Source organism: Talaromyces atroroseus, assembly GCF_001907595.1.
Source record: "Talaromyces atroroseus strain IBT 11181 chromosome Unknown scaffold_9, whole genome shotgun sequence".
Lineage (NCBI taxonomy): Eukaryota > Fungi > Ascomycota > Eurotiomycetes > Eurotiales > Trichocomaceae > Talaromyces > Talaromyces atroroseus.
The window spans coordinates 1,186,831-1,210,684 of NW_017971441.1; the positions used below are offsets into that span (position 1 = coordinate 1,186,831).

At 49.2% G+C, this 23,854-nt stretch overlaps 9 protein-coding genes across 9 annotated transcripts; 6 read left to right on the forward strand and 3 right to left on the reverse strand.

Annotated features, from left to right (window-relative positions):
• Nucleotides 1-226: 226 nt before the first annotated feature.
• Nucleotides 227-2,934, forward strand: UA08_06780 (hypothetical protein; the record flags this gene model as incomplete). The annotated part of the gene is made up of 10 exons (XM_020269094.1): nucleotides 227-413; nucleotides 486-542; nucleotides 605-1,179; nucleotides 1,249-1,293; nucleotides 1,352-1,418; nucleotides 1,503-1,746; nucleotides 1,798-1,900; nucleotides 1,983-2,288; nucleotides 2,355-2,496; nucleotides 2,555-2,934. The coding sequence occupies 10 exons, from the start codon at nucleotides 227-229 to the stop codon at nucleotides 2,932-2,934; spliced, it is 2,106 nt and encodes a 701-aa protein (XP_020118098.1).
• Nucleotides 2,935-3,783: 849 nt separating this feature from the next.
• On the reverse strand, nucleotides 3,784-4,611 carry UA08_06781 (hypothetical protein; the record flags this gene model as incomplete). The annotated part of the gene is made up of 1 exon (XM_020269095.1): nucleotides 3,784-4,611. The coding sequence occupies one exon, from the start codon at nucleotides 4,609-4,611 to the stop codon at nucleotides 3,784-3,786; it is 828 nt and encodes a 275-aa protein (XP_020118050.1).
• A 440-nt stretch (nucleotides 4,612-5,051) lies between these two features.
• On the reverse strand, nucleotides 5,052-5,882 carry UA08_06782 (hypothetical protein; the record flags this gene model as incomplete). The annotated part of the gene is made up of 1 exon (XM_020269096.1): nucleotides 5,052-5,882. The coding sequence occupies one exon, from the start codon at nucleotides 5,880-5,882 to the stop codon at nucleotides 5,052-5,054; it is 831 nt and encodes a 276-aa protein (XP_020117996.1).
• A 426-nt stretch (nucleotides 5,883-6,308) lies between these two features.
• Nucleotides 6,309-7,357, forward strand: UA08_06783 (hypothetical protein; the record flags this gene model as incomplete). Its single annotated transcript, XM_020269099.1, has 3 exons — nucleotides 6,309-6,618; nucleotides 6,689-6,808; nucleotides 6,882-7,357. The coding sequence occupies 3 exons, from the start codon at nucleotides 6,309-6,311 to the stop codon at nucleotides 7,355-7,357; spliced, it is 906 nt and encodes a 301-aa protein (XP_020118051.1).
• A 509-nt stretch (nucleotides 7,358-7,866) lies between these two features.
• UA08_06784 (Mitochondrial import receptor subunit tom70) lies at nucleotides 7,867-10,008 on the forward strand (the record flags this gene model as incomplete). The annotated part of the gene is made up of 5 exons (XM_020269100.1): nucleotides 7,867-8,173; nucleotides 8,250-8,329; nucleotides 8,391-9,159; nucleotides 9,212-9,685; nucleotides 9,761-10,008. The coding sequence occupies 5 exons, from the start codon at nucleotides 7,867-7,869 to the stop codon at nucleotides 10,006-10,008; spliced, it is 1,878 nt and encodes a 625-aa protein (XP_020117997.1).
• Nucleotides 10,009-11,700: 1,692 nt separating this feature from the next.
• On the forward strand, nucleotides 11,701-13,788 carry UA08_06785 (hypothetical protein; the record flags this gene model as incomplete). Its single annotated transcript, XM_020269101.1, has 4 exons — nucleotides 11,701-11,716; nucleotides 11,812-11,996; nucleotides 12,063-12,195; nucleotides 12,260-13,788. The coding sequence occupies 4 exons, from the start codon at nucleotides 11,701-11,703 to the stop codon at nucleotides 13,786-13,788; spliced, it is 1,863 nt and encodes a 620-aa protein (XP_020118036.1).
• Nucleotides 13,789-14,485: 697 nt separating this feature from the next.
• UA08_06786 (hypothetical protein) lies at nucleotides 14,486-15,883 on the forward strand (the record flags this gene model as incomplete). The annotated part of the gene is made up of 2 exons (XM_020269102.1): nucleotides 14,486-15,493; nucleotides 15,566-15,883. The coding sequence occupies 2 exons, from the start codon at nucleotides 14,486-14,488 to the stop codon at nucleotides 15,881-15,883; spliced, it is 1,326 nt and encodes a 441-aa protein (XP_020118037.1).
• Nucleotides 15,884-16,201: 318 nt separating this feature from the next.
• UA08_06787 (hypothetical protein) lies at nucleotides 16,202-18,556 on the reverse strand (the record flags this gene model as incomplete). The annotated part of the gene is made up of 4 exons (XM_020269103.1): nucleotides 16,202-17,736; nucleotides 17,801-18,183; nucleotides 18,248-18,458; nucleotides 18,517-18,556. 4 exons carry the CDS (start codon nucleotides 18,554-18,556, stop codon nucleotides 16,202-16,204), a joined length of 2,169 nt encoding a protein of 722 aa, XP_020118090.1.
• A 1,087-nt stretch (nucleotides 18,557-19,643) lies between these two features.
• Nucleotides 19,644-23,781, forward strand: UA08_06788 (hypothetical protein; the record flags this gene model as incomplete). Its single annotated transcript, XM_020269104.1, has 7 exons — nucleotides 19,644-20,449; nucleotides 20,511-20,644; nucleotides 20,709-21,195; nucleotides 21,585-21,687; nucleotides 21,738-22,916; nucleotides 22,987-23,625; nucleotides 23,683-23,781. 7 exons carry the CDS (start codon nucleotides 19,644-19,646, stop codon nucleotides 23,779-23,781), a joined length of 3,447 nt encoding a protein of 1,148 aa, XP_020118089.1.
• Nucleotides 23,782-23,854: the final 73 nt, after the last annotated feature.

Here is a 23,854-nt window from a genome sequence, read left to right on the forward strand (position 1 = left end):
ACTCAAGCCTCAGACTTTTTCTCCTCTCAGCGTCTTCTGTCATTCACTTCTTCCTGAGCTTCCAATTGTTTCTTACTACCATTGGTCCACTCAATCAAGAACACATAACGTGAGCATCCGATTGTCTTCAACTTTCTAAGCTGCCATTTCCTCAGCTTCAGCATCTTTTCATCTCTTTATCTGTCTTAACAAGATTCTACTTTTACTCAGACATGTCCGTTCGACAATGGCTCCAGCCCGGATCTTTCGTCTGCTAGTGGATGACGATTCCGAAAAAGGTGCGGTATTTCTCATTATTGAACTTACAATTGCTAATTCAAGTACGAATACAGACGAGTCCCGGAAACAAAGTCCCAGAAAGAGGCGCAAGACACCCACGAAACCCAAACAGAAGAAAGAGAAAGAGGAAGATAGTCGGTCTTTCTAGTTCTTCTTAGGATATTCGCCTATTTTCGAACTGGCTGTTAACTGCTTTTCTTGTCTAGCGACGAATTCAATCGTGACCATGGTGGTGGGCGTGGATTTTGGCACGACGTATTCTGGTGTGATTCCTTCCCCGCATAATAATGATCAGTGATGCTCACATGCAACCTTCGACTATTAGGATTCGCAACGGTCTTAGAGAATTGCTCCTTTAGCGATGTGAAGCTCAATAACGATTGGCCGGGCTGTTCGGGCTATCAGGAGAAAGCGCCGTCAGTTTTGACTTACGACTTGAGCAAGCCTGAAAACCCCAAGGTAATAGCTTGGGGGTACATGACCAAATCCTCTGAGATCACATATACCTGGTTTAAATTAGGTCTGGCGGAAGGTCAGGTGCCGAGTGAGCACGATGATGCGCTTTTATTTGAGACTCTGGGATCAATCAGGTGCCCTCCAGATATGACATTTCGCAAGCTCGTGACAGACTACCTCGCCCAATTCTACAGACACTTCACCGCAACACTCAAAAAGCAGTCACTAGTTGATACGTATAGCATGCTGAAATTCCGCTTTGTTCTCGCCGTCCCGGCAGGATGGCCCGACAGAGACAAACAATCTATCAAGGATTGTGCTGTTGAGGCAGGGTTCGGAAAACGCAAAGAAGACGAACTTTGTATAATTGAGGAGCCTGAAGCCGCTGCTATTACTGCTTTATACTCTTACGGAGACAGGTTTAAGGGGGCAAACACGCTAAAGGTTTGCTAATCCCTCCCCTGATTACTATTGTGGCCTCAAACTGATAGAAACTTGACCCAACAAAAACAGATCGACACGAATGTTATGATCGTCGATATGGGAGGCGGCACTGTGGTATGTATTATCTCTCTCGTGCAATTTGTAGAAACTAGGGTTTAACATGCGAAACCAGGACTTGATAACGTACACGATCAAGCAACTGAAACCATTGAAAGTTGAAGAAGCCTGCGTAGGATCTGGTATGTTTTCTGTTGCTGCTTGCTAATCATTCCTTCTGTCCATGATGAACACGACTGACGCAGGGATCTCCCAATACCTATAAGGCGCCAAATGCGGTTCCAGCACAATTGACCGACAGTTCTTGAAGTTCATGCGGCAGCGGTTTGGAACCGAGTTCACCAGCAAGTCGGAGAAAATAATTGGGCCCAAGAGCCGTTTCATGGAAGAGTTTGAAGGCATCAAACGACGGTTCGACGAGCGGACGGAAACGGAAGGATTGCGCCTACAAATGAACTGGGATAACCAAGATCAATACGATTCAGAAGATGGCGAAGTCATCTTAAAGCGGTGTGTGTTGAGTGGACTTTATCTGCTCGCTCATAACTAACTCCCCTACAGGAACGATATCGTGGAGATGTTCAAGCCCGTTATCGATGGTGTAACGGGCTTGATTCAACAGCAAGTTGAAAGCACTGCAGAGGAAAACAGTCTACCGATCACGGTTCGTGAATCATGGCGAATCCTACCAGCCCCCTTCTGTTTTGAGTATGTTTTTATGCTCCTGACTGACACACTTTTTGAAGGCCATCATTCTATGTGGCGGGCTCGCGGAATCTGAATACATTCGAGCACAGCTCACAGAGTGGTGCGAAAAGAATACGCCAGATGCGGAAGTCATAGTACCAGACGGCCCGTGGTCCTCAATCTGCATAGGCGCAGCGATGAGTGGAGTGAAATCAACCAGTTTCATCAAGAGCAAAAAGGCTCGTCGGAGTTACGGCACAGTAACATACGTGCCGTTCAATCCGAACGAGCACGACGAGGACAATGCAGTCACGCTTCCAGGCTTGGGGAAGCGGATGGAGAAGATGCATTGGCATGTCAAGAGAGTAAGGCATTATCTTTGGCATGTAACACATGAATGATTCTTACTAACCCTTTCCCTTTCCCATCAGAATGACCCGCTGCACGCCAATGAGAAGTATCGTTGGTTAAAGAAAGCCTCTATTCAGGTTGGACGCGACACTAGTTCCAAGGGAAGAATCGAGCTATTTGAAAGCGACACGGCCGTCGCGCCAACATGGAGGTCCGACAGAGGTGAGTCCTTTTTTTTTGTCCCTCCTTCTACAAGGGTCTTGACTCACGGCAAAACCAGGAATACGGAAACTCGGCGATCTTTCCATTGATCTGTCAGACACGCAAGCTTCACCAGCCAAAAGGAGAAAATATAGCAGCAACAGCTGGGTTCCCAATGTTGAACAAATCACCCAGAGGCAGAAGATTGAGGTGGGCCAGGTGATTCTGCCTCGACAGAACAGCGTCGAGTTCATAGCTCGTATTGGCAGAAAGAAAGTCGGCGAAGCGTCCTTTGAGTACACCCCACAGGCAAATCAAGACGGGTATGGGCACCGCAGGGGAGGCGAGGACGACGAAGATGGCAATCCGGATTTTTGGCTTCATCGCCCATTTGATTATTACAACCCCGTGGACTCATTCGAGGACGAGGACGAGAACATCGACGATGACGATGATTAGTCTTGAAAGCAGGTGAAGGTCGCCTGGACTTTGCTTTCCTCGACTTTTGAGGCGAAGGATCGTACTACCTGTAGGTTGCAGAGACCAAGGATTACAGGCTCAAGTTAGCCAGTCACACAGTCCAGTCAGTATCAATGGGTATGACAGTATTTGGGACATGATCTTGGATTCTCTTTGGAGTGTGCCATCGAAACGTCATTTATGTTTCTTTCCTTTCATTTGGTCTCTGGTTCAAGGATAAGATAACTAGAAGGTAATGCAACCATTCTGAATTTCAGTCAAAAGGCTAGGTACTCATACATATGTCAAATGATACCGACGGGTTAAAACGGATAGCGTACACGTAGTAAACTGGCACTTCGTCTGTCCATTATGACCATACATCTCCTCGCTTGTCTCCATCTGCCAACCCCTATGGCGCAAAAATATACACTTCAAAACAAGAGAAACATAAAGATATGACATGATACAGTAATCTGAAACTCATTGGACTCCGTTATACCACGATGACAACAATCTGTGGTGATAAGATGTTGCTGGTATGATGCTGCCGCTGCTGATGATGGCTATAATGAAAAGAAAGATGGCGAAAGATCGTACACGATCATCTGCCGAAATTCTGGGAAAAAAAAAAGTTGTTAATACACACACAATCTTCGAAGGCTTGCACTTGTGAAGCCTCATGTTGTAGAAGTGGAGAGAATGTTTCCAAAAAAACCCCCCCAAATTATGAAATGTAACTCCGTGGCGCCGCGCTGTGAAATGAATAAAATAAACGAAGAGAAGAGATGGTGCATGTTTTCGGTCACTTTTACAACCTTTCCATGAACTGGCTGAAAGGATGCCTGTTCAGTCATCGTCATCGTCATATTCCAAATGTGTCGGCCGTTTGGCATTACTATTGACACCCTTAAGCCAGGCTTGCCGCCATGCAGTGGTACTTTCTGACTGCATAGGTCCGCCCGCGGCAAGTGGAGCAGGGATACCTTCACGGTCTCGACGCATTCCTTCAAGAACTGCGACGATGCCACCATGGCGAAGTCGTTCAAGGACAACATTCATGCCTTGCTTGCTTCGAAGGATGGCGTCTCTAGTTCGTGTCACACCAATCAGCTCAATGGTTCGTTGTATTCCGGAAGTAGAGAGCGATGAAAAGAAACCCCTTTTTGGTGCCTCATCATCGAGCTCCGAGCCGGAAGAAGACGACCCATCAGCTGCTTTCCGTGCGCGACTGAGTAGCTTCGATTGACCCAGGCGAGATATGAAAGTAACAGTGGTCCGGACGTTCACCCTTTCGCCCTCAGGTGGCATCTCGCGCTCATACACCTGCTTCTCGATAACACTCAGAATGCCCGTCCATTCCATGTTTCTCGATTCGGTGTGCATCCATCCCTCCTTAGCATCGACCACGGTCTTCTCGAGGATGTAGGACTGTCCGGAATTCTCGCTCCCGCCAATGCCCTTGGGCAATAATCTCAATAAAGCGGACGGAATCTTGGACTTCTTCAGGTGTAGCCGCGTCGTGTGCAGTCGTTGGGTGTCGGGGTCGACATAACGATCAATAACATCGGATGTCAAGACATGCGTGGAATAGGGGTTCGGATAACGAAGGAAATAGGCGAGCGAAACAGCGGGGAAGGAGTAGTCGTAGGTTGAGATGTTCTCGAAGAATTTCATGGTGATTCGTCAGCTGGTTAGCTACTGCTGGTGCTGCTGTGGATGTGGATGTGGATGTGGATGTGGCGGCGTTCAGGCATTCATGGACCGGCAGCAATTCATTACTCTCCGAATTTCAATGAAGATGCACAAATTGAGAGAGCGACAGAGCTCGATTGGTATAGAGTGTCTATGATATGATGATATCAAAGGTAATGCTGGATGGCGAAAAGCGCTTGGGGGCTTTGGGGCTCGTGCTCTTTTTCCTTGACATAATGGCGCTACGCCGTGTTGGGACTAGCTACGAGCTCACGTGGAGGACGGCCCCATGAATTTCTATTGGCTAATGCCTGGATGCCAAGCCTCGTGAAAGAGATGAAATAATACACATGGGACATCTAGTAAGGAATAACATTGAAGATAAAGATAAAAGCACAATTATAGATCTTTGTGGAACTGGATTAGTGCACCGCCTTAAGATCCAGTACAGCTGGGATAAAGCCTCTGACCCCGTTACTTAGCAAACATTGTTCCCCGTCAACAAGCTCGTCCAGGCGAATCGCCTTCTCTGTACAGAGCTCATAGTCCAAGGCATACTGCCTGCTCACACTGATCATACAGCCGCTGGCAAGAGGAGGCGTAACCCATTCCGTCGTAGCGTCTCCGTGGTTTTGATGCCGCCGTCGGAAATATACCGTTGTAATACTTCCCTCCATTACCTCGCCCTGGGGGTTGACTAGCAGAACTTCCGTGGGATCCATCGGCGACTGAATCCCAACACGCTGCCTCGCCGCGTCGTAATGACTGCGCGATGTGGTCTTATAAGTAGTGAACTGAGACGGAGCAGTTCTCTCGGGATCAACAGCCAGCCGCCATGGAAATGATGGGTTCAACGAGGCCAACACATCGAAAGATGCAGGCAGAAACATGCCTGGCAGAGGCCATGGGGTTGCAGGGTGCACATCCACAGAGCAGCGACCTTCAACATCCACCACGATCCGTAGTCGCCATGCTTTACTACGATCAGGTATGGCAGAATCAAGCTTCTGAGTAAATTGCTCCAAGGGCTGCTGCAAGAGACTGATTGCCTTGTGCCACTGGAAATTGGTTGCGGCTTTTAGGAGGCGGTCTTGGTGGTATCGGAGGAGATAGTAGAGCGAATCATGCGGTTCGGGGTACGACGTGCCTGCATGTTGCCGAACGGCGCTTGGCAGATCAGGATCAAACCTAAGAGAAGATATCAATGAGAATGTAGAGGCATTGATAGAAGAATCTGGAGGATTTGCGGTCATGCTTTGAAATCCGCGGTGTCAGCGGGAAGAGAAAACGAAGTTCTCGCATCATAATTCAATATGTAAAAGACGCTAACCTGATACGCTTGCGGGTCACAGTGGAGTTGAGTAGTAGAGTAGTTACTCAGTATGAGCCACAATTGCTAAGCAGGCAGAAAGATAACCGGACATACGCTAGTAATCCTTGTCGTATAGGAATATAGCATGTAAACGGTACCACATGTCTGTCTGCAAAAAAGACGTTTTCTAGAATTATTTAGACCTTATTTCTAGACTTGGTTTGTTTTAGTACTCCGACTCCGACCCCCCACCCCGACCTATGTATGCATTTTATCTTTCAAGTATAAAAGACGGACACCCCTCACGAAGATTTAAGTCTCGTGTCTCTGAATACAATTCCTTTGCAATACGTTTTCTCTTCTCAAGATGGCATACCAACTCCAAAATCTTCAGCTCCCAGACGGACGGAATCTGGACTATTCCGTGGCAGGTCCAGAGGACGCCAAAATCTCCCTCATCTGGATCCATGGTACTCCCGGCGCTGCGATACCAGTTCCAACCGTCGTGACTGCCTGCGCCAAGAAAGGTATCAAAGTCATTGCATTCTCGAGACCTGGCTATGGAGGCTCTACCCGGAGAAAAGGCAGGCGAGTCATCGATGCGGTTGATGACATTCAATACCTCAAAGAGCATTTGGGAGTGAAGCAATGTCTCGTTGGAGGTTGGAGCGGTGGCGGTATGTGATCTACTGCACACCCCGTTCCTGGATCAAAGAAATGCTAATTCTTACAATTACGCTTTTCCAGGCCCCCATACTCTTGCTTGTGCAGCGCGATTGCCGGGTTGTCTGGCCGCAGTAACCTTTGCCGGTGGTGCCCCCTATCACGCAGAGGGACTAGATTACCTAGCTGGCCAGGGAGAAGACAGTGAGTGACTTGAACCAGTTGAATTGCCTCACATATCAAACTAGTATCTAAATCTTCCCCTTCATAAAAACAGACGTCCAAGAATTTAGCGCCGCTATACAAGGTGAAGCCCAATTGCGCGCATTCTGTGAGCCTCAACGCGAGGCGCTCATACAATCAGACCTCGAGGCCGTCATGGCAGCACTTGACAGCCTTCTACCGCCAGTCGACAACGAATGTATGAAACAAAACCGCGACACAATAGGTCAAAACATGGTCGATGTAATGTGCGAGGCCTTCAGGCTCGGTTGTGACGGCTGGATTGATGATGATCTAGAAAATATCGGTGCAGATTCGTGGGGGTTTGAGCTGAGTGAAGTCAAAGTCCCCGTGTTAATCTTGCAGGGAGACCTGGATAAGATGGTGCCGTATGCGCATGGTAAATGGCTAGCGGATCATTTGCCGCAGGACAAAGTCAGAAGGCATTTAATGCAGGGTCACGGGCATATATCGATCCTTGCCAATGTCGATGATATTATAGATGAGCTTTTGACGGAGGCCAAGTTATAGGCCATGTTGAACATAGACAAGTCCGTATATAGCTAGGAAGCCGGTCGGGCAGTGAATGATACTGAAAATGAGATCGTGTCATATTTTCCTTTGGCTAACGAGCTTTCCATGCATGATTGTATCTCTCAAAGACGTCTTAGCTATAGCTAGTTACTACGTATAAACTATATAAGAAGCTTTCTGTCTGTGCCGTGATTGGCCAGTGTCAGCATCTTTCCCGAGAGAAGCGCGGGCCAATCAGAGAGCGCGGCTGCCATCCGACCCAGCCAGTTCCGGATTCCTTGAATTGCATAACAACTTTTCATCCTTCCTCACTACCAAATAGTTGAGCCTGGCATCATCCATCGCTCGCCATTAATAATTGCTTTGGTGCTTTTCTTGAACAAGGACTTGTTCTTCTTTTTAATAGGATTTTTTAATTGTGTATTTCTTTTTCCCCGTCCCTTTTTCGTTGCGTCGTCGCAACAGCTGCCCCCATCCAAACGAAAAATCACTCCATTCACTCAAAAATGGCGAACACATTGCCCCCGGCGACGCCTGCGAAGAATATCGTTCTTGACACATCGTCTCTGTCCGAATCATCGACTTCTTCCGTATGGAACCGCATCTCGAACTGGGTCTCGGAAAACAAAGCTGTCGTCTATACAGTTGCCGGCATCGCTGTAGTCGTAACCGGTGGAACCGTATATTACCTGTCAACCTCAAGCAAACCTAAAGAACCTGCACAGCCTAGAAAGAGCAAGAACCAAAGGCGAAAGGAGAAGAAGAAGGCCGAGGAAGAGAAAAAGGCTCAGGAATTGAAAGCTGCCGCTGAAGGTGAGACGAGACACAGCTAGCTCTCTCAATTTTCATGTTCACTTTGGGTTTCTCCCTTTCTAACATACGATGCCAGCAACCAAAACAGCCACGGTTGAAGATGTCGGTGAAATTCCGGAGGTAGATGAGAACACCGTGCATTCTTTATCGGAAGAGGTACTTGGTCCCCGTTCACAATTGGAGACGCGTATGGGCGCATTCCCTAACTAGCAGTTAGACACGAAAAGCATATGCAGCAAAGCTCAAGGCTGCAGGTAACAAGGCTTACGGCTCGAAGGATTACAACCGCGCAATTGAATTGTACGGCAAGGCCATCTTGTGCAAACCAGATCCTGTCTACTACTCGAACCGCGCCGCCTGCTGGAACGTTCTGTCTGAATGGGAGAAAGTGGTCGAAGACACCAACGCCGCTCTCGCCATGGACAATGAATACTTGAAAGCCCTCAACCGACGAGCTGTCGCTTACGAGCATTTGGATAGACACAACGACGCTCTTCTTGATTTCACTGCTAGCTGCATCCTCGATCAATTCACCAACCGCCAGAGCCGAGAATCTCTAGAACGACTGCTGAAGAAGGTTGCTGAGAAGAAGGGCAAAGAGATCATGGAAGCAAAGGGCAAGCGGCTCCCTGGTGCCACTTTCGTCACCAACTACCTTCAGAGCTTCCGCCCCAAGCCAATTCCTGCCGGTCTGGATTCTGAGGACTTGGATGAGGAAAGTGGTAAAGGATTGTTGCGTAAGGGTTATTTGGCGCTGGAGCAGAAGACAGGCGAAGGATATGAAGAGGCCTGGCACTCCTTCGAAAAGGCGCTTGAGTTGGGAGATCTCGGTGAATATGAGGGAGACGCATTGAACATGCGTGCTACTTTCACATACCTGCAGGGCAATGCTGTGGGCGCGCTCGAAGACCTCAACAGGAGCGTTGAACTTCAACCATCATTGGTGCAAAGTTACATCAAGCGCGCCAGCTTGCATCTCGAGATTGGTAGGTTATGGCTCTATTTCTCTTTTCCAACGGTGTTACTAACAATACGCAGGCAACAAGGAGGCCGCTGTCGATGATTTCGAGCTTGCTATTACGCATAACAAGGATGACCCTGACATTTACTACCATCGCGCACAGCTCCACTTCATCCTTGGTGAATTTGCCGAAGCGGCCAAGGACTACCAGAAATCGATCGACCTCGACCCATCATTCATCTATTCCCACATTCAGCTTGGTGTGACACAATATAAGCTCGGCTCTGTTGCGTCAGCCATGGCGACATTCAAACGATCGGTCAAGAAATTTGAGAATGTGCCGGATGTTTACAACTACTACGGCGAGCTGCTCCTCGACCAGCAGGATTTCCCGGGGGCCATTGAAAAGTTCGACAAGGCGATCGAGATGGAGAGCAAGATTAAGCCTACGGCTATCAATGTTTTGCCTCTCATCAACAAAGCTCTTGGTATCTTCCAATGGAAGCAGGATTTCAAGGAGGCCGAGAGTCTGTGCCAGAAGGCTTTGATCAGTAAGTGTTCATTTCGTTCCATTCCGATCCATATTATATGTTTAGCCTGCATGCATAGGTACTGATTCGTAATAGTCGATCCGGAGTGTGACATTGCCGTCGGTACCATGGCTCAACTTTTGTTGCAGCAAGGCAGAGTCGCCGAAGCTCTCAAGTACTTCACCAGAGCCGCCGAGCTGGCCCGTACAGAGGGTGAGGTGATCAATGCTATCTCCTATGCCGAGGCCACCCGCACACAGCTCGAAGTCCAGGAGAAATACCCCCAACTGGCAGCACGTCTACAAACTATGGGCGCTAGCTTCGGTGCTCCACCAGGCCTGTAAAGTGACGGATGCGACAAGGGAAGCTTGCACAGATGCCCGACGTTTTTCCCATCTCTTTTCTCCTCACCTTCGACGGGTTCTCTAATTGATTTTTCTTTTCTTTTTTTTTTTTTTTGCCGACCGTCCTCAAGTCTTTTGTCTCGTCCGGAGTGATATCACCATATCTCCTGTTTCTGTTCCTGTTCCATGTCGGAAAAATCATCTGTTGGATTTCTTGCATGTAATACATCCCGGTGAGTCACCGTGACTCTTTTTTCTTCTCTTTCTGTTTTTCAGTTTTCTTATGCACTGGACGGACCATGGCTCTGGTCCCTCCCTTTTGTTTTATTAGTCGGCTTTGGAATATGGTGGTATCCAGGGAATGGCCTAAGAGAGGGCTGAGGGATCGGTAAATATAGTTAGAGCATCTCTTTGTTCCTATTTACTTTTGTACAATACGCAAAACTGAGATTGGCATTTGATTTCACATGACCGCATCCAGAAGGAGTGCTAGCCGATGACGCAGTAGAGAACTTTGTAGTATTAGAGTTGAGGCCGCCCGTGTTCCTGTCAGTAAAAAATTATCCTTCTAAAGGTCTGCTGGTAAATATTACATGGAACACTCTATTGTCATGTACCCATGTTTGCTGGCAGCCTCAGGCAGCCATAACATGCTTTATCGCGCGGTGGGCCCGTGCTTATCGCATCAGATGACGGCATTGATAAGACTCGTCATGGTCACGAGGCAGACTTGTTGATAGAGCATGTGTAGAATCTATATTTGTTTGCAGCAGTAGTGGAAGTCGCGCTGTAACCAAAGAGCCTTGGAAGTACAAAGAGCAAGTTGGACACCTGAGGTTGCCCATCGCCAAGTGTCCGCGTCATCGTGTACCTAAGGAAGGAAGGAGGGAAGTACCTGCGCGGAACATCTTACCGGGACGCTCCTTCCACTCGAGCACCTTTGCTCGGTGTTTCACAGGGAAGGACCAAACCTTAGCTAATCCCTTCCTTGTTCGGTGTCGGCTCTTATCGGAGCTGAGGATTCACCTTCAACTCCTACTCTTCCTCCTCCTCCTCCTCCTCTCTGTCTGTCTCTCTGTGTGTTCCACTCGCTTTCACAGCCTCCATCCACTTCTCTGCTCCCCTTGCTCCATCGATTGCTTCCAACACCGAGCCAGGCTCATTGTGTTCGTTCATCTCCTGCTCGCAACTGAGGCTCCGAGGTTTACCCTTCGAACGTCACGTCACTTTACGAAAGTCGATACCCCGCCCGTACCCAAATCGAGCGAGTCATCAGCCACTTCCTCCCCTTCCATTGGTTGATCGTCGACCTGCCAGCAAACCAGGGCCAACTGCAAGCTAAACTTGCTACCAGCATCTATCTGCCTAATCTGTATCAGCCTACCTCTTTCCCGCCCCCTCTGCCTCTTTTATCTTTGGATTACTCGCTCATGGACTGAACGTCTTTCTCTTCTTCGATCACCAGACCCGTATTATCTTCTCCTTTTCTCCTGCCACCTCTACTCTACCTGGCTATCCTTCGACTCTCTGCATACTCTGTCTTGTTATCAAGAACAAGGTGGGGTATACCGCTCTTGACTTGCAGCCATCTTCTGGACTCATCCCCCTCAAACCCCCATAGCTCTTGTTAGAGTCAAAGAGGACTCCAACGCCATACTCTGTGGGATACAGGAGAGAGAGACACCCGACAAGATGCATTCCGAGCAAGGTATGTTGCCAACCACCAACCTATCCATCCAACAAGATGAGAGTATGAAAGGCTGATATGATGTCTACATGAAGTCGTAATTACTCTCACTCCAGTCTACTCCCCAGATACACTTCCCTTCCGATCACTCACCTTTTCTTCGAATGACGACACCATACCCATCGGTCGAGCGTCTAAGTCGGAAGCGAAAAACCTCGTCCCGGATCACGATAATGGCTGGTTTAGTTCTCGTGTGATGTCTCGAAGCCATGCTGTCTTAAGTGTTCGTATGGAAAAACAGGTAAAAGCCTTCATCAACCCTCTTGGTTCAAATGGCAATCATTGCTGACTCTGGCTTTCTTTGCAGGCCGTCTATATTCGCGACCACGGCTCCTTACATGGGACGCAGTTGAATGACAATAAAATAAAACCAAAGGAGAACGTCAACGTCAAGAGCGGAGACGTCTTAACCTTTGGTAGTGAAATTTCACGCGGTACTGGTACGTGATAGAACTTGAATATTATCTGTTTGTTAAATTCCATATCTGACTATAAGATGTCCAGAGACCTTTCGACCTATTGCTGTCCGTCTCGATTGCCAGTGGCATGAATCGAAGCCAGTCGCCAAAGACACGGCAAAGGCAACAACGAATACATTCTCGGTCCCCGAGGATGAAGATGAATTGATCGAGGTTGTCGACTCCAAGGAGGTTCATGATCAGCCGAAGACTCCACAAAATGTATCTGACTCATCCGACCTCGACTATGGAAGTGATATGAGTCGGCCTCTGGATTTAACTTCTCCCGTTACCTCGCCCGAAGTCAAGACCTCCGAATTACCCAAGTCGAATCCTGCTGACTCGAGGCAAATTGATGCTTCTCAACATGATTCAGCCTTGGAAGGCCGTGATACGAAGTTTATTTCACCCGAATCTCTTGGTAACGAAGATAATGAAGACGGAAGCCAGTTTGACTCCGAAGACGATGATGCCAATAGTGAATCAGACGACTCTGCAGGTGACCAAGCAAGGGGAAATCATGAAGATGATTTAGAGTCCAACCAAAGCGAAAACGATCATTCCGAGAGCAATGACCTAGATGAGCAAAATCCCACGCCCGGATTGTACAATTACAAACGTTTCCGCGTTATGGGATTTCCTACACCACCTAAAAGAGACGACGCTCCTAAACCTGGCTCATCGCAGGAGTTTCTGTTGCCTGAGCAAAGCACGTCTGCTGCTCAGCCAGATCTGACTGCTGATATTCGTGGGCCAACTTCTAACCCACCCGTCACAAGCTCGGCAAACTACACTGTTCCGTGGCCAGAATATCTCATCCCACGTATTCCGAGCCCATCAGACAAGGCAATGGCAAAACCTATGAGCACTCCTGCTCCTAGCTATCAGCCTTACAGTGACTATTCATCTAACTTTGAGATCTGGACAGGCAATCAGGGCCCTTCTCATGCTTCCTACGCTGATCCCGTCCATATGGCCAATCCTTATGGTTCCATAACCGCCAATGAATCTTTTCCCTTTGGTCCACACCGTTCATCGGGATACTTGCGCCATTTGGCAGGCGATTTCCTAGGAGAACAGGCACCACCTGTTAGCAACGAAAAGCCATTTGAGCTTCCCAACTTACGTTCGAACAAGGAGAATGCTGCAACCGTTAAGGAGGTTGAGAAGCCTGCAGAACCGTCAAAGTCTCGTGTATCGATTGCAGATATTGTTGAGAAATCATTTGCGAATACTGTCGTCTCTAATGGACTGAAGCGGAAAGCAGATGATTTTGAGATGGATATGGCTGGTGACTCTAATGAGACCAATGGCGATAGCCCGGATAGCATTCCAGACGCACAGCCACGGCCGGACATGCAGAGCATTCAAGTCTCTCAGCCGCAAATTCTCGATGCAGATTCTACTCGTGGAGTCCAGCCTAACCGCGCGCTGGAGCACCGCCCCAAGCGGATCAAAACAAAGGAAGTTCACAGCTTCATGAAGTATGCGACAGTTGCTGCTATCGGTGCTGTTGTTGGAAGTATTGGCACTATTGCCGGTCTAGCTTCTCTTCCGGCAGATTTCTTCAACTGATTTATCAACTCTGCTTAAACCTTGGTCTAGATGTTCATTTTCATCTCATCAGTGGTTCTTCCTCAACACACACAGCTCCGTGTTTCTGACTACGTGAACGGAGCACGGTCAGGAGTGGGCAACGATACCTTTTATTTATAATCTTTCTTCTCATTAATTGCTACTATTTATGATGGCGCTAGGCGGATTTCTAGTCACTTTAGTCGGTTCTTTTAGGGCGCACTAGTATGGTGATGAATGACTGGATTTTGGAAAGCAACAGACGGACCCTTGCAACACGACAATGATTGACGTAGGAGTCTTCGGGCGTTTTATTTTATATCAAGGATGACGCCTGTTTAATCACTCCCCGGGAGGTCGAGAGCTGAGGGCAGTTAGTTTAGCGCTTTATTATGTTTTATGAATCCCAATTCTTCTGATTCTCATCCATTCTTTTAATGCAAGAATGCATAATATTATGTCGGTTGAGTCGAATAGGGGCTGGCTAACGCGATGCCTAAAGGCTAAGGCCCACCGAGAGGATCGCCGGGTGGCATGAGGTAAAAAAAAAGTGTGGGCTGATCGATTCTTAATACTTCTGTGTTCACTGTTCGCTGGTTGAAACATATATGTGTTTATAATATATATATGTATCTGGTGTAAGAGATGAGATTCTGAACAAGACAACCGCGGTCGTACAAAGAACTTGGCCGGCATCATGGATCTGCAGACCTTCGTGGACCCAAACCTGACGGAGCCCGACCTCATTGTTCTCAAGAATCTGCACCACGACATTGCCGAGTGCCAGGGCTCTTCTGCAGAGGATAACAAGGATACCAGCACACTCCGGAAAAGGAATCCGTCTGCAAAGACCGACGACCATGAAGACGAAGCCGCCATCTCCAAGCTGGAAGCTCTCAACGATCCCTCGAATGCCTCGTCCTTCGAGCCCACGGTCTTCGTGACCTTCGACATGGCCCATCTACGTGCCCGGCTGCCAGCAAGCATATACAACAACGTCCTTCTGCCCTACATCTCCTTTGCCCAGAAGATCGTGCGCGTCGAAACCGACGTCGTGATGCTAACGCATTTGCTCCTCTACTTCTCCACATCCGTGCCTTCCGCCCTCCTGCTATACCGACACTTCACCTACACGCACGGCGTGCTGCATTGGCTCATGCAAAGCTACTACGTGGGCACGTACACGCTCATGATGCACCAGCATATACACATGGGCGGCATTCTGTCCAAGGCAAACCCGCTCATCCACGCTTTCGACGTCCTGTTTCCCTACATCACAAACCCGCTGTTCGGGCATACCTGGAACTCGTACTACTACCACCACATTAAACACCACCATGTCGAAGGCAACGGACCCGATGACCTCTCGTCAACGATCCGGTATCAGCGCGACTCCGTGCCGGATTTCCTGCACTATGTGCTGCGGTTCATGTTCTTCGTCTGGATCGAGTTGCCGCTCTACTTTGTCCGACACGGGAAATATGTACTGGGTTTAAAGGCGTTCGTATGGGAGGTTAGCAATTATATTGTTCTCGCCGTGCTGTACAAGTACGTCAATGCGCGAGCGACGACGTTTGCCTTCCTGCTGCCCTTGCTCATGCTCCGGATCGGTCTCATGGTTGGCAATTGGGGCCAGCATGCTCTCGTAGACGAAGACGATCCGACGTCTGATCTACGGAGCAGCATTACCCTTATCGACGTTGCAGTGCGTTCTCTCTTTCTCTCTCTCTTTTTTTTTTTTATTTTTTTTTCTCCCCTTAAAGCTAACAACCCACAGTCCAACCGCTTCTGCTTCAACGACGGCTACCATACCTCGCACCACCTCAACCCGCGCCGCCACTGGCGCGACCACCCAGTCGCCTTCCTGCGCGCAAAGGGCAAATATCAGACGGAGCGCGCCCTCGTATTCAAGAACATAGACTATATCATGATGACCGTGAAACTGCTGCAACGAGATTACATGTACCTCGCCAAATGCCTTGTTCCCATCGGCGAGCAACAAATTCAAATGTCCCTGGAGCAGAGGGCGGACATGTTGCGGACGAAGACGAAGAGGTTTTCCGAGGAGGATGTTAAGGCCAAGTTTGGGCTGTGAGTGGGATTATTGAAATATATATATACGTAGCAGCATGCTGCACTATGTAATAGGTATATAGATAGAATGTATGTAGATAGAATGTAAGGATATTGATCATATAAAAGAACCCTTTAACTAGGTACCTAGGTAGTTATACGTATATACAGACAAAGAGAAAAAAAAAAAAAAAAGGAAAGGGGCATGATATTGGAATATATTATGATACACCACCTCCCAACGTTCAACCATGCCCGACCAAGAAACCTAGATAACTATAAGAAGGAATCTTCCCCCCCCCCCCGGCATGACTTGCACAGAGAAAACGTAAGGCTTAACTTAACTCTCTTTTCCCAGCTTCGCCAATGCGTCTATTAAGAAGTCAGAAGCATTCATCAACTCCGTACTTCCATACACAACTCTCTTGGCATGGCTTCCTGGCGCTGTGGCTGTTGGATTGGCACCACCACCACCAACACCAACACCAACACCAACACCAACGCTGCCTCCAGGAGCACCACCAGCAGCGCCAGATTGTCCGCTGGTGCGAGCCACCCAGTCTTGCAAATTGCCGTATTCTTCCATACTGCCACCACCAACCGTGAACACGATGGCTTCATTGAAAGCTTGGCGGCGTTGCCCGAAACTAGCGTTGATTCCTGGTGTACCAGATCCACCGGCTGGTTGCTGTCCACGAGCCGAAGAGGATGTAGGCATGGCCCCGCGCGCGTTGGCGCTGCGAGGATCAAAGTAGAGATAGTTTTCTGTCTTGGCAATCGCTGAACTGGATGCCGCTTGAGGATCCATAATAGACTCTGTGATTTTTGTAAGCGTAAGATCTTTGTTGACTGGAAGGAAGTTTTTGACGCCGGAAATGAGTGAATCAAAGTTGGCCCCGAGCGCGCCAGATGTGATACGGTCTGTCAGTCGGTTTGACAGGGAAGAGAATCCCTTGAATAAGTCAGATGACTGTTGCTGGGGAGCTACCGTCGAGCTTGTCATCATAGTCATTCGGGTAATCTCTCGTACGCGCTTGACGTAGGCAATAGAAGTGGTATCCTGGTTACCTGCTTTCTGCAAAGCTTCCTCAAAATTCGTCATTTCGCCGCGCGTCAGTTCGGTTTCTGTGGTCAGAAACCAGATAATGAACAGTCGGAGTTTATCTGATGGGTCTGTCCCCTTGCTCGGGTCGTTTATCAATTCCAATATCTGACTCTTGGTTTGCTTGCCGATATTTTCCTCGAGTTGGAAAAAATTGTCGAGTTGGCGGTCTTTAATCCCTTGTAGCAACGCTGTGGCAATGTTCATGTGCATATCGAGGGTTGCCTTACGCTCGCGCAATTCAGGGAGGAGAGTTATGGCCGCTTTCAAATGTTGCGCAGACGCGCTAGTATCGTTTTGAAGGTCTTCAATCGACGATGCCCCGGTCTTCTTTGTGATCTCGTTGGCATCCTCCTTGTACCGTGTCAACTCCGCGTCAATGTCTTCTGCCACCTGGGGGAAGGGCACATTGGCATTGCGTTTCCAGAAAAAATCGGTTGCGTTAAGGTCGTATGCTTTCTTGGTCTTCCCTTTAGAAGCATCTGATTCATCCACAAGTGTCTCCACAGTGATGCGGTTAAGATGCATGTTGAGTACGTCCTGCACCAGAGATTGATATGTCCACCCGTGGGACAGCATGGGCACCAGGTCAACATTCCGATCCACAATAATCATAACTGGCCGTGACGACGGCACAGCCACCCCCGGCCGTTTGTTGCTTGAAAACAAATTATCCTTGGAGTTCAGTATATGATCGCGAAGTTTGCGGTCTAACTTGGTCGCTATGAGCTCTGCTGCGCCGCCTTTCGGACATCTAATAATAGGAATGGCACCTGATTAAAACAGTCAGTAACAGAGCATATTTTCCGTACGAGTCACTTATTAGAAGCTGCATACCCATGGTGACGCTGACGTCAAACAGCCCACTAACGATCTTATCCACGATACTATCAAGATCCTCGTCGCTCGTTTGGGCACTGTTGATTTTCCAATATGAGTCGTTACCCAGACCCAAGCTAAAGAGATCCGGCTCCGCCATGATAAAATTCAGGTACTGGTCGAAAACCTGGGAAATGTGTTCCGCCGTGCCCGTAGACGCAATCTGCGAGGCGAAGTCTTCTAGGAGCTGGCGGGGCACTGAGGATAAGAAGTTAACGTAGGCCGGGGAATAGAGTCCGCGGGATAGGTCAGAAGTAATGAGCTGCGCGTTCACTGGAGTAGGTTCAACGAGATAGACCACAGGAACGTCGGGAATTGGGTATCGCGCGGAGTTTATGTTTCTTTTCATTGTATCAGCATCGCCATCCACAAAAACACGCGCACAGAACAGTGGAAATGGCATACAAATGAATAGTCACACCCCAGGCCCGCAGGTCGTTGACTCGCAAGACACTGCTGATCACATCGCGGCCCTTATTATCGAACACCAGGACCTTCCATATGGGATCGCCGTCTTCGTTCAAGATGGGCGTAGACTGAGGGGCGGCGCCTTCCAGCGGAGCATCTCCAGTGACGTGGATATCGTGGTTCAGGTTCAGGATTTTCTGGATCGATGCTGCAGTCGTCGCAGTTCAGCACCAATGCTCAGTTCGTAGCTACAAATGACAACTCACCGACTTGCCGGTCCCGCAGCGACAAGGCTAGGGAGGCCATGGCGACAGCACGCAGATAACGACAGAGTCTTTCGGTCTTTCTCTTTCTCTCTCTCTCTCACTTGGCCGGTTTTCCGTGTGCAAGAGCAGAAGCCAATGATCCCATCGTAGAAAGCAACGTTCGTCCGCAACGCAAAGCGAGCGTCCATGTGTCTTCCTGCCTTTCGGCGGGCCAATCAGGCGGGCGCTCAGACAAACGCAACAAACAAGCAACGGCAGCCCGGTCTTGGCAATCATGTGCCGCGCTAGTCCCGAACAGGCGGCGTAACAAATCTCATCGCTCTCCTTCCTTTCCTCCTTCTCTCACCTTAACCTCACCCACCTCTGTAAAGCGATTGATGATGCTGCCCAGAAGCAGCCTTCCTCTGGTTCTCTGTATTAGAGCCATTTCCTAAAAGAAGAAAAAGCAAAAGAACCTCCCCCTAAGGCAAGTTTAGCGCTGCTTCGCCAAAGCTCCCTGTCAGTCCAAGTCAATCAACGCGGAAGCGAGCAGGCCTTTGTGCTCTTTGCTACCTAGAGACGGAGGAGTCGGGATAACGGGACAAGGAGAACAGGAGCAGAAATTAAGAGTCCTTTCGCATTGTCTACTCTTACTGTACATTGCTTGCTTGTATCGCAAGGGTTTCCTGCCCTCAGGGACAGCGATTATTTCTCTCTTTTTTAAAGCGACCTTCTTCCGGCGGGCTATACACGATCCGCCCGCAAAGGGGAAAAAAAAAAGAAAAGAAAAGAAAGAAAGCACGCCCCTAAAGAGCATCTCAGTGCTGCAAAGTCGGACTGGCTTAAGTTGGAGAGGGGGGAAATCCGTCTTGTTGGGTGGAACCACTGTACAGCTGTCTCTGAATTCATTCTTACGACCGACTGCGTGCCCGACCTCCTGCGAGCCTAACACGCGGAGGGCCTTATTGCCACGAAGCTGCTTCTCTTGCATGCTGACTCTGGAACACGCAAGCCGCTGCGTGGTGCTTAAGACTCCACTTACATCGCGTCAATTGGGCCAGCTGCGCGCTCTCTTTTAGGGCCACGCAGCGTTTTCTTAGTGCCACACCCGCTTGGTCCACGTGACCTCTATGCTTGCGTCCGGCAACATGGAGCAGTCAACAGCGCCGTCAGCACCGCCGCAGAGTAATAATCCACAGACTGCCTTTCCTGCTGAATATTGGAGTAGCATCGATGGCCTCTATACGGAACTGGATGCCCAGCAGCAACAACCGCAGCAACAACCACAACAACTGCAATCCCACCAGCGAGAGCCTCCGCAGGGAATCACTTGGGACCACCCAATCCTCTCTCAGTCAAACCAGCAACATGAACGACAGGCCTCTTTCCCGCAACAGCATGAGCACGTCCGAGATTTCTACTCCGGGACGCCTCAGGGCTGGGGCCAGAGCCCCTCGGCTTCTGGTCAACCGTACGGACTCTCGCACCAGCATCCATATCAGATGCAACAGCCTTTCCCTCAGGATCAAGTGGCCTATAATCCCCGGCCATTGAGCCCTGGTAATCTTACTTATCCGAACTATTCGCTGTCCGGCCAGTATTACCAGAATCCCGGTCTGCAGCCTACAAATACATACGCTCAGCATCGGCATCAAAACATCGCCCCACGGCCTCCTTCCGCTCAACAGCAACCTATTTTGCCTGCTGGGGCTTCGACAACGTCTGGCCATCAGTATATTCTTCCCGCAACAAATATGACCGAGAATTTAGAGACGCCTAGTTTCAATCAATATGCGGGTGCAGCAGCTCCGGCCCTAATCTATCAAAATACGATCAATCCACAATTTCTATCATCACTCCAAGAAGCAACAACGGAGCAGCCTCGATCAGGACAGAACCAATTTTTATTTTATAATCCAACTGCCTCCTCTTACGAGCGTCCCAATGACCCAAAGTGCGTAACTTCTCTTCCCTTTCGTGGCAGTTCTTCACAGTCTAAGCTAACCTTATTGCAGAGCTTATCAGATATATCCCGATAATCTGGGTCCGCTCAATGCCGAACAACTTAATGCCCGACAGCAATCAGGCCCCGGTCTAATGGCCCACCTACCGGAGCTAGCACCTTATCCCATCGCTCCTAGTATGCTAAGTAAGCTTGGGAATTTTCCCCCCTTCGCAAGAATAAATCGCCATATACTTATATTTCCGTCCAGTGTCCAATGGGGTCTTAAAACCTCAGCCCATCTCGTCCAAGAAGACAAGCCAGGCAAAGGCAAAGAAGCCTAGGGCTAAGGCTGGGCTCAAGAAATCAGACGGCAGGGCCATGCCGGAGTCGGACACTGATAGTTCAGATTCAGACTTAGAAGTGGAAGAACCTGAGGAGCCTTCTCCACTACCGGCTGTGCGCCCTAGTGATCCAGAAGAAGCTATGCAATACGACACAATCAAAGCCGTCTGGTCCCCCCGCAATAGGTATCCTAATGTCGACAGGATAAAGTCCGCCCTTGTAGCATTCAAGGATGTTGTCAAAACAGTCAGAGACCAGTGGAAAGCCCAAACCCAGGCCATGAAAGAGGCTGAGAACCAAAACAACAACGATAAAGCCGCAGAGCTCAGGCAAAAAGTCGTCCAGCAACGGAAACTTATCAACGTGGTTATAAGCACAACATTAGATAAGGGCCACCCTATAATTGTTGAGAAGTATGTTCTTTTCCCTTCACTCCCTCTCACACTCCTAGCACATCGTTTCTCTCGTATCTGTAGAAGTCTGATGCGGAATACGAACGTCTACCGTGTAATCATCTCAAAATGGATAGTGAGCGAGCTTAAACAAATAGTTAAATGCCGAAAAAGGCATCTGTTGAGCACCGATCGTACACCAAGGTGTGCAATATCGTCTCTTACTACGAGGTTTCGCAAATAAACTCTTGAGATTGGATTACGTGGAGAAAATGGGCCCTCATTCTGACAGCCTTAATCCACAACACTTTCAAACTACTTTCCTTCCCTCCATTCAAAAAAAGAAAAAAAAAAGGCCAAAAAAGGCAATTCTTCATTTGGAAATGCAAACGTAGCTGACAACTTCATAGATTAGGAGAACATCCCATGGCTGTGGCTGCATTATATTCTTTCCTTCTCGATCGTCACCAGGCTTCCGATTATGAGGGCGCTTTATTCGTGAACATTCTGAAGGTACGCTGCTTTAATCCTCTGGGATGTATCAGGCTAATCCCTAGATCTAGCTGCTTGCGCGCTTCACCACCTTGGACGATGAGGTTCTTTCCAAGACCAACATCTCGAAACTTCTGCCAAGGATATTGAAGAAGGGCGTGCAACCCAGCAAAGACCTCGCCCGGAAGATTATGGAAAACGCAGCGCTCTCGACAAAGCGAAAGCAGGAGTCCACGTCTGGCAACGCAACTAGCAGAGATGCCACTCCAGACAAAGCCAGCGAGCTTGTTTCGGGAACAAAGCGTAACCGTGAGGGAGAACTCAATAGTCTTCCTGCTACCAAGAAGATGGCAACTCCTGGGGCGGCCAAAAACGGTCTCCATCCCAAGACAGCCAGCGCAGGCACGGCCAAACGCTCCGAGGGCGTCGCGGACAGCAAGGCCACTTCCACTGCAGGAGCTGTGCGACCCAAGGCCAGCATTGTCCCCCCCAAGCCAACCAGTCTCTTCGGCAGTCTTGCGTCCGCCTCGAAAAAGCCCGGAACGTCGAACGCGGCACGTGCTGCCGCTGCCGCTGCGGCCGCCAAGGAGAAGGCAAGCGCGCCTGCTGAAAAGAAGGCGTCTCCGCCACCTCCGCCACCTGCCAAACCAGCTTTCTCATTTGGAGATATTCTGGCAGGCCTCAATCAACGAGAGGAAGCCAGCACCCAGAAGGCATCAGACAACCAGCCGCCCGAGACAGAGGAAGATCGCCAACGGCGTTTGCGGAAGGAGGCACGCCGAAAGCTGCGCGTCAGCTGGAAGCCCGACGAGGCGCTCACCGAGGTTCGGCTGTTCACTCACGATCCCGAAGAAGTGGTCGGCCTAGGCGATGACCTGAAGAGAGACGTGGGCGATCTGCAAGGAGAAGGTCGTATGCTCAAGCTTCATAAGGATCTAGACGTGGAAGACGACGAGGAAATCGAACCACAAGAGGAAGAAATCCGCCCCTGGACAAGTCTGCCAACAGTTGACCATGACACTTTGAGTAGCAAGGATCAGGAGAGCAACTTCATCAAGCGAGGCGGTTCAAGAGAACCAGACAGCCCCGAGAAAGCAGCACAGGAGAACAGGGAAGCCATGACTTTGATGGTCTTCTACACCTCTCCTGCAGACGTACCCACCTCACCGAAAGAACCACCTGCGCCTATTGATGACGACGAGCCTCCTACCACGGAACAGACTTTTGGAGAGCCAGACGACAAAGTCAAGGTATGTCACTATGTTCAAGATACTTGGTATATAGGTATTCGGTCGTGCGCTAACACCAATTTGCTTCTAGGCCCGCGCTGCTCGTTATTTTGCCGTTATGAATCCCCAGCCCGCACCAACACCTGCGCCAGCCATGCCCAATGGGTCTCTTGACATTGCCAACTTGCTCAAAGTCATTCAAAACGGTCCCCAGCAGGCTAGTTCTACACCTCCACCCGCTGCACCACCTCCTCCACAACCAGTACAACTACAACAAAATCCTCTTTCGAGCCTCGAGCATACAGTCAATATGTTCCGACAGCAACAAGGGCAGCAAATCATGCCTCAAATCCCTCAGATTCCTCAAATACCACAAATACCGCAGGCGCAGGTTCCCGCTGCATCTAACCAGCCGATCGATTTTCAGAAGATCCTTGCGGTGCTAAATGCCCAGAAACAGATGAGCCAACCACAGCAGCCCGCTCCTTCACCAATACCAATGCCACAATCACAGCCAGCAGTCATGCCTAACCTCGCTGCAATAGTTTCTCAACTTAGTGGCAACAGGGCAAGTACACCTGTTTCGCAGCAACCGACTCAGTCCTCGGGACCTTATGAAGATGCAGAGCGCAAGCGGCTTCGTGATATTGGCCGCGGATATGATAATGGCTATGGACAAGGAAATTCCAAACGCCCGAGGATGTATGTCGATCCAGAGGCAAAGAAACATGTAAGTTTAACCTTTTCTATTTATTTAGCATTTGATCCCCGCTAATAACTTCTATAGCCACGAGCCGGATCTGTGCCGTGTCGATTCTGGCGCGAAGGCAAGTGTCTCAAAGGCGAAGACTGCACCTTTCGCCATGACCCTGCTGATTTAGTCTAATCCACTTCAATCATAATGCCTTGGTTTTTTATGATACCCCCACATCCGGCTTATTTTCTATCGGTTATTTGTT